This window comes from Nycticebus coucang, chromosome 1, assembly GCF_027406575.1.
Source record: "Nycticebus coucang isolate mNycCou1 chromosome 1, mNycCou1.pri, whole genome shotgun sequence".
In the NCBI taxonomy this organism is placed as follows: domain Eukaryota; kingdom Metazoa; phylum Chordata; class Mammalia; order Primates; family Lorisidae; genus Nycticebus; species Nycticebus coucang.
The window spans coordinates 140622315-140635331 of NC_069780.1; the positions used below are offsets into that span (position 1 = coordinate 140622315).

The 13017-nt window shown below is 38.0% G+C and overlaps 1 protein-coding gene across 5 annotated transcripts in view; it reads right to left on the bottom strand.

The window, feature by feature from the left end:
- Positions 1-13017, bottom strand: part of MAST4 (microtubule associated serine/threonine kinase family member 4) — a 442299-nt gene that overhangs the window by 112173 nt on the left and 317109 nt on the right. For all 5 annotated transcript variants that reach the window (XM_053589500.1, XM_053589491.1, XM_053589506.1 and 2 more), the window contains one exon: positions 6326-6414. In XM_053589500.1, the coding sequence (XP_053445475.1) occupies positions 6326-6414 (89 nt within the window). The remainder of the gene's footprint in view (positions 1-6325; positions 6415-13017) is intronic.

A 13017-nucleotide genomic window follows, 5' to 3' on the forward strand; every position in this document is an offset into this window, starting at 1 on the left:
TAGCACTGGGTTCTCATGCAATCCCAGGAGTCTCTCTGGCACACTGGGGTATTTACTTAGCCTACTGTACCCCGGACTGTCTTCTTTGAATTTATTAGCCCCCCTTGTTGACTTTTTCCTATCTTTACCTCATTGTTGGACTATTAACTGTCAATTCTGTGCATTAGCATGCCTGTTTGTAAAACCACTGCTTTTGCTCTCATCCAACTGAGTGTCCCATCTGATGAATGAGTTGCACAATACAGGTGAGCAAGATGTAAAGTAGGGAAGCAAATGTTCATGCATGGCCTCAAAGAGAGACTCCAAAACAAGTTCAAAAGGGAAAGGTCCTTAGAAATTTCTAAAAAAAATGAAAATTTTATGTTCACAAATTTTAATTTCCAAAAAATTTTTGAATTTTATTTTTAAAAACATATATGCTGGGTGGCACCTCGGCTCAAGGAGTAGGACATTAGCTCCATATACCAGAGGTGGCAGGTTCAAGCCCCGGCCAAAAAAATATGGCAGCACCTGTGGCTCAAAGGAGTAGGGCGCCGACCCCATATGCCGGAGGTGGCAGGTTCAAACCTAGCCCCGGCCAAAAACAACAAACAAACAAACAAACAAACAAAGAAAAAACATACATGTTATCTTATAGTTCCTCCTTGGAAACCACCTTCATTTATAATCTGGGTTGTATGTGATAATCCAAAGCCCCTTGGGTGAGGGTTGGGGAGTGAGAAGCAGGGAAGATAATGAAGGTACATGCAACAAAAGGTTCCCATGATGCATCTTGAATAGTGAGATTTGGGATGTTGTTTTGTTGCCCAACCCCATGGACCTCCCCTAATACAGTCAGAACAGAACTGCGTCAAATATAGTGGTGATTAATCCTTAATAAGTAAACTACCTTTGTAACTAAATTTATATATATATTAACAGACGTAGAAATTTAGGGTTATTTCTCATCTTTAATAATTCCTGGACTTGCCCAATAGAAAAGTGAAATTCCTTTCCATTTTTTCTTACAGAAATCCTCTTACAAATGAATCAAAGTAGGGCGGTGCCTGTGGTTCAATGAGTAGGGCGCCAGCCCCAGACACAGAGGGTGGCAGGTTCAAACTCAGCCCCGGCCAAACTGCAACAAAAAAATAGCCAGGCACTGTGGCAGGCACCTGTTGTCCTAGCTACTCGGGAGGCTGAGGCAAGAGAATCGCCTAAGCCCAGGAGTTGGAGGTTGCTGTGAGCTGTGTGATGCCACGGCACTGTACCGAGGCCAATAAAGTGAGACTCTGTCTCTACAAAAAAAAAAAAAAAATTAAAGTAGTTGCCTAAAAATCCCAGTAAAACGACTTTGAAGACAAAAAAAAGATAGTTGTTTTGGTCTGTACCTTAGGTCTTTCAAAGCCTGGGGACATTGGGTCTCAGTTACTTCCCTCCTTCTCCTCTGTGACTTCACTTGGTAAGTATCAACTCTTAGAGCTCCTACCTTCACCCATGTGAATCCAAACAACATGCAGGTGACATTGTGTTAGACAAAACTCTAAAGGTCTCCCCAAGATTCTGGTTCTCTAGTTATTCAATTACAATTCTAGGTACTACTGTGAAGGAGTTTTTCATCTGTAATTGAAGTCCCAAGTCAGTTGACTTTAAAATACAGAGATTATCTGAGTAGGCCTGACCCAATCCAATCAACTCTTCAAAGGAAGTTTTTTCTGGCCCTGATCGTGGCTGATGGAAGGAGAAATCAGAGACTTAAAGCATGAAAATGACGTCATGCGCCATTGCTGGCTAGATGATGGGGGCAGCCTCTCTAGAAGCTGATAGCCAGGGTGAAAACAAGGACCTCAGTCTTGCGAAGGGAGGGACCTAAATCTGCCCATACCTGCATGGGCTTGGAAGAAGATTTTTCCTCAGCCTTCAGATAAGAGCCTGGCCCACCCCAACCAACACCCTGATTTTGGTCTTATGATATCCAGAGCAGAAAACCCAGGCTAACCTGCCCAGACTTATGCCCTACAGAACTATGAGATTAGTGAATGCCTGTTGTGTAAGCCACTACATTGCTCAGCTATAGAAAACTACTGCACATGTTATTTTGTTTTCTTTTTGGTTTTATTTTTAGAGCCTTATTTTTATTATAAAAACACTATATGCTAACTTCCCCATCTTTTTATTCCCCAGAGATAAACACAAGTAAGTTTCCCTTTCTTTTTCCACAAATTCCCTATGCCCAAATACACAAGTGTGTACATACGCTCTGAAAGACTACACACACAAATTACAATATGCATTTTTTCAGTTAATCTATCTTAAGCATCTTTCCAATACTAGCACAAAAAAGCCTGCCTCATTCTTTATAACCACAATGTAATGCCACGTTATGTACGCAAATCATTATGTACCTAACCAGTCCATTATTCAAGGACAAGTTAAACAGAAAACCAGCAACAACTTACCTTTCCATTTGCTAGTTATAAGCCATGTTATATTTACAATTTTTATATTATTCTATGAGACTATCAGTAAAATAAATTAGTTTATATGGATTTTCTGGGCCAAAGGGTAAATGTACTTGAAATCTTAGCCAATAATGCAAACAGGTAATGAGAATGGTTTGTACTTATTCACATCGACACTTAACATCATGGGGGAGGGGGCTGCTTCCTCACATCTTTACAATTGTTGGGTTTTATAAACTGAAAAATTATTTTGGCACTATGCTATGTGAAGGGTACCATCTCATTACTGTGGTTCACAAGTCTTCTATGATTGCAAAGACGCATCATTTCCCTAGTTCCTACTGGCCATTTTTTCCCTACAACCTGCTAGTTATATCTTTTGTCCATTTTTCTATTGGTACATTCGCCAATTCATATCAATTTACACAAGCTCTTTGCATGTTAAGGAAAGTAGATGAGCAAACAGTTATGGGGACAAAAATAGTTTTTCACACTTTGATTTGTTTTGCTTTTATTTATTATACTGAAATTTTCACTTCAGGAGAGATACACTAGTCTTTTCCTTTGGGACTTCTGGATTCTTTTTCATGCTTAGAATCTTTCTGAAACAAGGAACCTGTGATTTTCTGTGACTCTCATGCATATTTCCTTTTTTAAAATGGAACTGTCCTATTCACTGCTCTTTTAGGAGTCCCTGGCTCCCCACAAACACTATTTTGCTAGTGAAGACATGCTCCAGGGAACTAGGGATGCCAATATGTCTTTTTTCTGCAGAGCACCAGTGACACGCCCACACAAATGGATTAATGTCCTCATCTCCACTAATGCATTTCATGGGTACCTGTCTCAGTGATGAGTGGCCAGGTTCATATAATCTCTACCTTAGAAAAACTGAAGGTAAAACTTTAACTCTTAGGTTATTCAGCATCGAAAGGGTAATATTTCCTGTCTCTTGTTTTCATGGACACATGTAGGAATTCTGTGCAGGATAGAGAATGCAGCAATAGAGACAGGAATGTAGGAAGAGACAGAGGCACGGTGAATGAGGAAGCACATTATCACAACGCGAGGACTGGGGCCTTTTCTTAATTCACATTTTCTATTTCCTTCATAGGACCTATCAGACTATGATAAATGCAACTTCTCAAAAAAGTGTGACAGATTTTTACTGCCTCTAGTCAGTAACAACCTGCTGGCTCCATAACATAATGAAAATACTCTCAGAACTTGAATGACAGGTTTGTTCTCTGCCCACTCCTCTCATTAAATGCTAAACTAATGTTGGAAGGAAAAGAATTTAAGCTAAGTGGATTAGAGAGAAGAAAAATAATGAAAAGGATCAGTGCCGTCTTAACCACATTTGCTCTCTTCTCAATATGAGAACAAGGAAAATCACAGCAGTAAAAGACTCACCAGCAGACACATGAACAGGAGTGAAATTACTACAAACACAATGAGGAGGAGTGAGATTAAATTTGTAATCACTATTGAATTACATGTAAAAAGCAGAATTCAAAATTCCCTAGCATCTAGTGCGTACCGCCAGGCATCACAGCAGGTGCAGGAGGAAGGGAAAGACAGAACTCCAGACTCCAGGTGAGGTAATTGGCCCTGCATGACCCTCTGCAGGGTTTTACTACTATGATGTAATCATATCTTAAAAACATAAATGATAATAATATAGTGTATACTTCTTTGCTTGTTTGGGGATTTTTGACATTGAGTTATTTATTTTTTGTTAGAAAAACATATAACTTATTTTGTGTTTAGAAAAATACATTATCAACTAATTTACTCATAATTAATGTTTTTCTTTTCAGATGAAAAGGAGGATACAACCGATTAGGTTATATACTTTGCTTCTGTAGGGCTGAAGTCCACATTGTAGTACGACTTTCACCCAGGAAACGCACCATATACCACCGCAATGTACCTCTTGGGTGAGGACTTACCCCCCTCTCCTCCCCTCTTGAATTAATTGCTCTCTCATGGAGCATGTCATTGATAAGCTACTGGTTTCATATAGTGCTAAGTACATGTGGTACCTGTTTTCCCATTCTTGTGATACTTCCTTTAGAATGTTCTCCAAATCCATCTAGGTTGTTACAAAAGACACAAAGTCTCCATCTTTTTATGGCTGAACAGTATTCCATGGCATACATATACTACAATTTATCAATCTATTCATGTGTTGAAGGGCACTAGGGTTGTTTCCGCATCTTTGTGATGGTGAATTGTGCTGCTATGAACACTCAAATGCAATAAATACTGTATACTCATCATACAGCTTTGGAAACATACTAGTACCACTGCTTACTCCCCCCCCCCGCAGTTATATCCCCCCTCACACTCTCTCAGAAGTAAGTATTCTCACGAAATTAGTCTTTAAAATCACCATGTTTTCCTGTAGGCTATTATTATAGACACACATAAACATAAACCATTACTATAAATTACATATGGTACATATATAAGCAAATGGATGGATATATATATAGCCCTAAACAAAATATTGCATGTAACATCGTGTTAACTTTTGATGTAAGGTTTACACAATATTCATTTGTGACTTGCTGCTGTTGCCCAGCATTATCTTTGAGGTGCATCCATGCACACTGTATGCACTGCTAGTTTCCTTGTTTTCCACGTGTACACTGTTCTGTGCATGACCTTGTCACAATTTATTTATCTGTTTTCTAATGGATACTTAGGTTGTTTCAAAGTTTCACTATTATACGTGATACTGCTATAAGTGGTCTAGAACATATGTGTGAGAGCTTTTCTAAAGTTCTACTGAGGAAAGGCATTTTGGGGATGTTAGTGGTCATTTTATAGCATCATAATTTTATCAGTTTATCATTTACTTTTTTTACTATACCAGCTTTCATTTTATTACTATAAGAAAATAAAATTTTATTCCAAAGGAACAACGACCTCTCTCTTCCTTCTCCCCAAACATGAAATAGACAACACTCAGCCTGACTTCCAGAGCCAGCTTGAGCTCCAGGGCTGCCTCCAGCCGTGTGCAATCAAGATCATCTAAGATTGTACCTCAGTGGCAACTTAAGAGTTTTCCCACAAGTACCATGGAAGTAGCTAATCGCTCATCCTTTGAGCCCATCTTTCTCTGCAATCCTGAAGATGCCTTCCTAAAATACAGATCCTCCTCAAAATCCTTAAAAGACACTGAAAGTCAAAACTTCTTCCACTTCATCTGCCATACACTGGGAATTCCCTTTCTCTCATTCCATTTTTACCTACCAAAGTCTTGCTCATTTTCCAACATCTTGGGCAAAAAGCTCCTTTACACGCTCTCAGATTTCCCTGATTAGAATTAATCCTTCATTCTTTGCATCACTTTCGATAGAACATTAGGAGAAAAACAATAGCATACAAAGCAGTCTCCACTGTATAGTTTTTGTAATATGATTCTAACTTCCTTACAATTCTACAAAAGTACTGGAGACCAAGGCCTCATCTCTTGAATCTTCCCCATCCTCCAAAAGCTGTTACAAAGTATTACACAAGTTCCATTTTAGGGAGGAACATGATGAATAGTTCTTAAAGCTAACCCTCTTCATGTGAGTTATCACGTCCACATTTCCAGAACACATTCTCAACATGAAAACTATGTCCAGCATCATCCAAAAATTTAGAAACAGGGAAAGAAATATCTAAAAAGGGATCACACTTAAAAAGGAATTCTGTGTTTCAGAGTCTTATCATTCAAACACAGGGTAAGAGCTGGGTCACTGAACCCATCAGAAAGAACAACTTAGTGACAAGAAAACCATGATAAGATGTGAAAACATACACTGATCTCAAAATGTATGAATTATTTTGGAAACAAACAATAATAACACTCGAGAGAGGTAATCATTCACCTGCATGAGCAGAGAGAGGTGAGTGCGGCCGAGGCAACGCTGGTGACTGCCCATTGCCTATCAGGCTCTTCCGGTTGCTTGTCCGGCAACTGTGAAAAGGAAAGAAAAGGTAAAGGTTCAAAAAGAGAATAAAGTATCAGCGAGGTTCAGGCATGTTCAAAGTAGGCGCAGATTAGGTTGAACAACCTATCTGCTTATGCTATTGTTAACATTACTGCAAATTATCATGCATTCACTAATATTTGAGGGTAGCTGCCTCTTGAATATTAGAAAGTATAATGTATTCATATAGTATAACACCACCAACCCTCCTCACCACCAGTGGAGCAATAATCAGTTGCCTTCTTTGTGCTCTTGACTACAAATATGTGACATGCCATGCATATGAGCGACAAATTAATAATTCAAATCAGCAACCACAGGTAGCATCTTTGTTGACATAAAATTTCTAATACAAAATTACATGCAATGAAGCGCAATGACATTAATCTTACAATGATGCACTAATTAAAAATCTAATTATTTAGACAAATTTCATATTTCAGCCTTTTGTCAACAGAACAGCTGATGCCTAAGATAAATGTATTTCAGCACTCATTCATTTTTCATCTTGTATACAGCATTCATAAATTCCTTTTTAAGGTAAATGTTTGGGGATCATGCAAACAGATTCCAGGATACTAAGATAATAGTGATGGTCCTTTTTCACAGGCATGCCAGCTGCTGGTTTTACAAAGGCCCCAATGAGTAGAAATCATTTGCTATACGTGGGCACAAGGCAACTATTTTTTTCCTGTTTCTGCTAGTAGGAAGTTATAAGATGGCTAATTGAATTTTGAAGTATTCACAAGCTTCAAAGAATAAGGAAAATATAAAGCCAGTGGATGGTGAAGTGGACGTCATCTTAATTTGCTTTTCTTCAACACCGATTAATGCTTCATCCTCTATTATCAGTACAGTAGTCAGAAAGGGGCAGGGGATAAAACCTAGCAAGTTACCTCATGTAATGTGCCTACAACAATGTTCAGGGCTCTGTGGGTCTGTCCTCCTACACCCTGCCACCCTCAGCCACCATTAAGAATTTATTGCAATGCCTTCTTAATTTGAGAGGGACGGCTATTACACCACGTTCCTAAAAGAGGCATTTTCACCTCACTTCTATACTATGGTATATTGAGTCGACGTATCTCAGGGTATGTACAAAATATTTGAAAGGACAATTTCTAAATATTCCAATAACACATTTCAAAACCAAACCCAACTTTTACCAGGAATATTGACTTGGGAGTTCCCCCTCTCTTAGAAGTTTGCTGCTTTTCATCATTTGTCAACACTCCCATATTTATCATTTCTTAAGGTCAGGCTGAATCATTTTATTTTCCTTACTGCAGCAATCAACACGCTCTAGTGTTATCTGTGAGTTTAATTAAGAGCATGTTTACTCAGCCTTAAAGAGTCTGTTAAATGAGAATAGACCCTTGATTCTTAATTATGAAGGTGGATTGTGATATTACCGACTCACCTATGAAGAAATGTATTCGACCTATTAAATTCATGATCATTAAATCAGATACTCTGATTGCTTTTAAAAGATACCGTGTAATGGTATTTAGTGTTCAAATTAATGTCTCCTTTATTTCACTGCAGAAATATTAAATATATTAACTTGCTGATGTTCATGAAAGAAATTATAAACGACAGATTTCTATCCCGGAAAGCTCAGCCAACTTATTTAAGCAAATTAACTGAAATTCAAGTTATTACAAAAACTGCCATTTACATTTTCTTCATATTTAGTATTTGATCTACATCATTTATAAAGACCAACATATTTAACTATTAATGTTTATATGTGTAAATAAAATTTTAAAAATATGTGCCAACACAAATAGTAACCTAATGAATTTTTACCTAGGAATGTTAGTGAAATATGCTGAATTAAAACTAAATTTAGAAAATGATATTTCTTAAAGAAAACCTTTAAAACTTGAATTTTCCTAAGAAATACAGAGAACTAGTATACCACCACCACATCAAAAATTAAAACAAAGAAAACACAAACAAAAAACCCCTCTATTTTTTCAGACTTATTTAAAGTCTATCGAAATGGTAGAAAAGTGATTTCAAAAACATGATTCCAAAAAAACTGAAAAATAAATGTTTAAATAAAACCCCCAAATGAAAAATACTTGGTCAATATATAAACAAGTTTACATTACAGTCCTGTATTTGCTCACTTCTCTATAAAGATTTGTAATCTTTACAAATAGATGACTCTTTATGAATGCAACGCAGAGTGAAAGAAAACATGGGCTATTTCATCTATGAATACATAGCAAGTTAAAGAAGAGAAGGTAAAATCAAATGGCTTCAGAATCTGAACAGTTTGCCACGTTTAAGGTACTGGGAGTATATTACACAAAACATTAAATTATTGGAGACCAGGAGCAATTAAAACACAATTTATAACGGAAAGCATCTCTTTAGCTTCTTTATCTTCAACATGAAGTCAAACATGTTATTAAAATTGTAACAGACTAGGAACATTTTTGAATCTCTCTCAACAATCCAACAAAAAGCTTTAAACAGTAAATGCCCCAATATGGTAAAAGCAGAGTTGGTGAAACACAGGACAAGAGCGATTTCCATGTGTACACAAATCATTCTCTACACTTAGGAAGCAGGGATTTAGCCTCATAAATAAACTTGCTAACATTCTTAAGGGTAATGGAACATTTTCTACTGCATTTGATCTGATAATATGCGATTTGGGCATATATTAATATTTTTGAAATCCTGGGACTCTACTGGGATGCTCCATAGATAACTTTTCCAAGGTAAAGAACAAATCTCAATGCTGCTTGTTCCTGATATCTTTGACAGTCACCTACTCTCATTACTGTAGGTACCTGATTCCCAGTAAATAAATTAAAATCTGCACTTAACCCCACAGGTGGTCAGAAACTATGAGTATATGCCACTTAGATTGCCACAGCACCTGGGACTGCTCACAATAATAATGAGCAATTGGTGCAAAAAGCCAAGCTGACCTCAGTGTCATAAGGTAACACGAGGTTTTCTGCCGATGAAAGGCGGCATTTATGGCAGCCAGGTTAGACAGGCTCCCCGGGTGCTTGTGACTACACCTAGTACTCACTCAATCCATAAAGTTATAAAACAGTGGAGACATTTCCACTTGGGCAAAATAAAGCTTCCTTCCTTTTAACTACGTGACTAAGTAGATTTGGCCTTGCTTTTTTTTTTTTCCCAAGAAAAGCCACCCCAGGGAAATACAGATGATGTCTGACCAGGTAAAACAGGAACACCACTCTTCCTGCAGCAGAAATTTCTTACTGCAACTCATCCTCCTCCAAGTGCTAGATCTTATAAAGAATTATCTCCTATTTTTAGCCTATGGGGCACAGGTATATGACCACAAAAATGAAACCAAAGAATTATGAATTCAAGTTTCAGATATTCCATCCCAAGTACATTCTTTGGACTTCATTCTTCAAGAAGAAATAGGGGCCCTTCCCTGCACCTGTGCTCCGATCTGAACACCAAAGTACACCCTCTTCTCAGTTCTCCAGCTGAAGCCATGCATGGAAAAACTTCCTTTTCCTGTGGCTAACATGCTCTTTTTGTTCTCTGAATTTGGAAGGTGACTGCTATTGTTCTATTAATACAATGCTAGAGCCTGATTCTCGCAAAATCAGAATTTAGTCCAAGAAGACAGCCATATACAACTTGAGACAAAGACACAGATGAAAAAAAGATTAGGATGGGCTGACCACAATTAAGCATTTATTTTTACTTCATTTATTTGGTTCCTTCCTGGAAAGATCCACCTTGGGGCAAGTATGAGGCAGATAAATCTCAAACACACAGGGCCTGAGAAATGCACCCAGCTGACTGTGGGCCCAGGAGCTGAGGCAAGTGTGAAGGCGGGAGGGTGAACAGTACTTTGAGGAGAGACTGGCTGCCCCTGAGGGCTGGGAGGCAAGTAGGTGGGGACAGAACACTGTGTGTGAGAGCTGGATAAGCACTCAGGTGCAGAGATGGCTAGAGTGACATGAGGCCACCACCAAAAAGATTTGCATCTGTCTATGTGGCTTTTGCTCAGACAGGTGAAGTAAGGGTTGAACAGGGCACACTGCAGCAACCTAAGTTCACGTCACCATCCCCAATACAGTTTCCCAAGGAGTTTCTCAATCTCTTAATTACTGCCAAAGGTACCTCCCATCTGCTAGGAAAACACAGAGACAGATTTTGCATTTCAGGATCTACATCAAGCCTGACTCAGGGCGAGGGTCAGAGAAGAAATACAGGCTACTGAGCTGAAGATGGGGTGGGGAAGGTGGTGTACGTGTTTGGGGTCTAAAGCATCCACATTACACTTCTGCCTTAATTGACCTTGCAAAAAGGGAAAAAATGGCCAAGATGTATAATTTTAGTCCACTTAAGAATTTTGAAATTTGCTTCCAGTGAATAATTGCTCAGGGCTCCCATAAGAAAGGTGTGGTGGGACCTGTAAATATTTCACATCTGGGTCTGTCACTTGTCTCCCAGCAGAAGAACCTCTTAATCATTCCCTACCAGGTCTCTAAAAGCCGTGAGGCCCACCAAGCTGTGCCCTTTTACAATTGTTCTGAGTAGCTGAAATCCAGCTTCATGTTAAATTACATTAACTTTGAGACATATATTCTGATCATGTCCGCTCGTGGCAAGACCACTGAGAAGGGGGCACCCTCAGATAATAATTTTTATATTAACAGCTGACTGGAAAAGTTAACACTCAGTACAACATGTCTGTGCCCGCCCTTCAAGGGTGGTAATAATACAAGGAACTGAGTAAGGCAAGCCTAACCCCCCCCACCACCAGAAATAAAATCTGGAAAGCCAGGTTACCATTATTACGTCTTCACGAAAGATTTGATAAATCTGTACAGAAGACTGATTACAGACCAAAGCTCTATCGTCCATGAACATCTGCTAACTACTTCCTAAACCCATAGTAGGATGTGAACATTTGAATAGTCTTGAAACAAAGAAGAAGGCTGAACTGAAGGAAATGGCTGAGCAGGAGGCAGAAATCATTTACCTAATGTGGTATGTGCTGAATAATTATTAAAACTAGTTAGGCTTCTGTTTCTATACCTTGACAATGAAAGATTTGGACCAGATCAGAGAAATAGTCATAAACTTGGTTTTTTGTTCTGAACATTTTTGAAAAGATAGAAAAGTTAATGCAGTCATTCTTACCACCCTGGAACAAATAACTATACCATTTGTTGCATCTGTTTCTAATCCTCAAAATACATAGATAGATAGATATAGAGAAAAAATAAAACGTATTCTCTGATGTCCAAACATTTTCCACTCCCCCAACCAGGCGACTACTAAGAGAATTACAGCGTGTAGCTTTCCCATTCATTTTGGTACTCGGCATGGGCTACATACATACATGTATAATGAACGGTATATGGATGTGGTTTTACATTTTCACTAGTGGTATTAATTATCAGGAAAAGACTGATAATGACGTGGGATTGTGCAAAAGAAATTAATGGTTTCCTTTCAGTGGCTTGCTGGGCTTTGAACAGAGGACCCTCCTGAGATTACCGATTCTATAAAGGTGTACACATTTCATTGTCTTCCTGTTGATTAGGCTACTTAAAAATTCTGTAGGGATCCAAAGTTATGTTGTAGAAAACTGGCAGTAATACAAATGAGTCCCGTCCATAGTAATGTAAATGAATTTTATCTGGTGAAGATACAATTTGACATCCACTCCATAGAAAGATGACCTCAAATATTTAATATCACTGTCCTACAAGATAAGGCAATTTTGCATCTATGAACAAATTCATCTTATAATTCTTGACTGTGTGTTTATATATATATATATATATATATATACACACATATGTCTGTTTTTAAAAAATCTTGTTAAACCTGTTTTAACATGTTACTGCTGCCCTTATTAATAAGTTAAATAAAATCTTTGGCACACATCATTTTATATTTGTATGACAGTCTTGTTTTAGACTCTTGGATAAATTGCACTTTAGCATATACTAAACATTATAGATAGTCTGTGACTTCTTTTCTGCTCAACATTATGTTTTTGAGATTTAACCATGGCAACATAAATATGGGTCTAATTCATTCCTTTTTGAGATTATTCACTGGAAGCAAATTTCAAAATTCTTAAGTGGACTAAAATTATACATCTTGGCCATTTTTTCCCCTCTTTGCAACACTAAATCTAGAACATTGTGTATTTGTAAATAGAAGCCTTGCAGAAGCCTTGAAAAATATCTTTTTAATAAGAGGCTGTATTTGAAAAATAAAGATTATATCATGCAACACAAAGCAAATCTTTCTTAACATTTTGGACTCTTCTCCAAATTCCACTTACTACTGCCTGGCCTGGATACCTTTATCTCTGCTTTCATTCAATTGTATTCTGCAAGAAATAATTTTGTCTTTCTCATAAAAAGCAAGCCTTTCTCTGGACATCTTCAAACCTACCTCTCTACTACTTTTTCTGAGCCACACACACCACACCATAGGCAGCTGGCTAAGCACGTTCCTCCTTAGAAGGCAGCAGTGAACAGAGAAAGCGTTACTATCTCTGCCTCTGCCTCACATGTGTGTTTGTTACTTACGTGAAGTTAAGGAACTTGCCA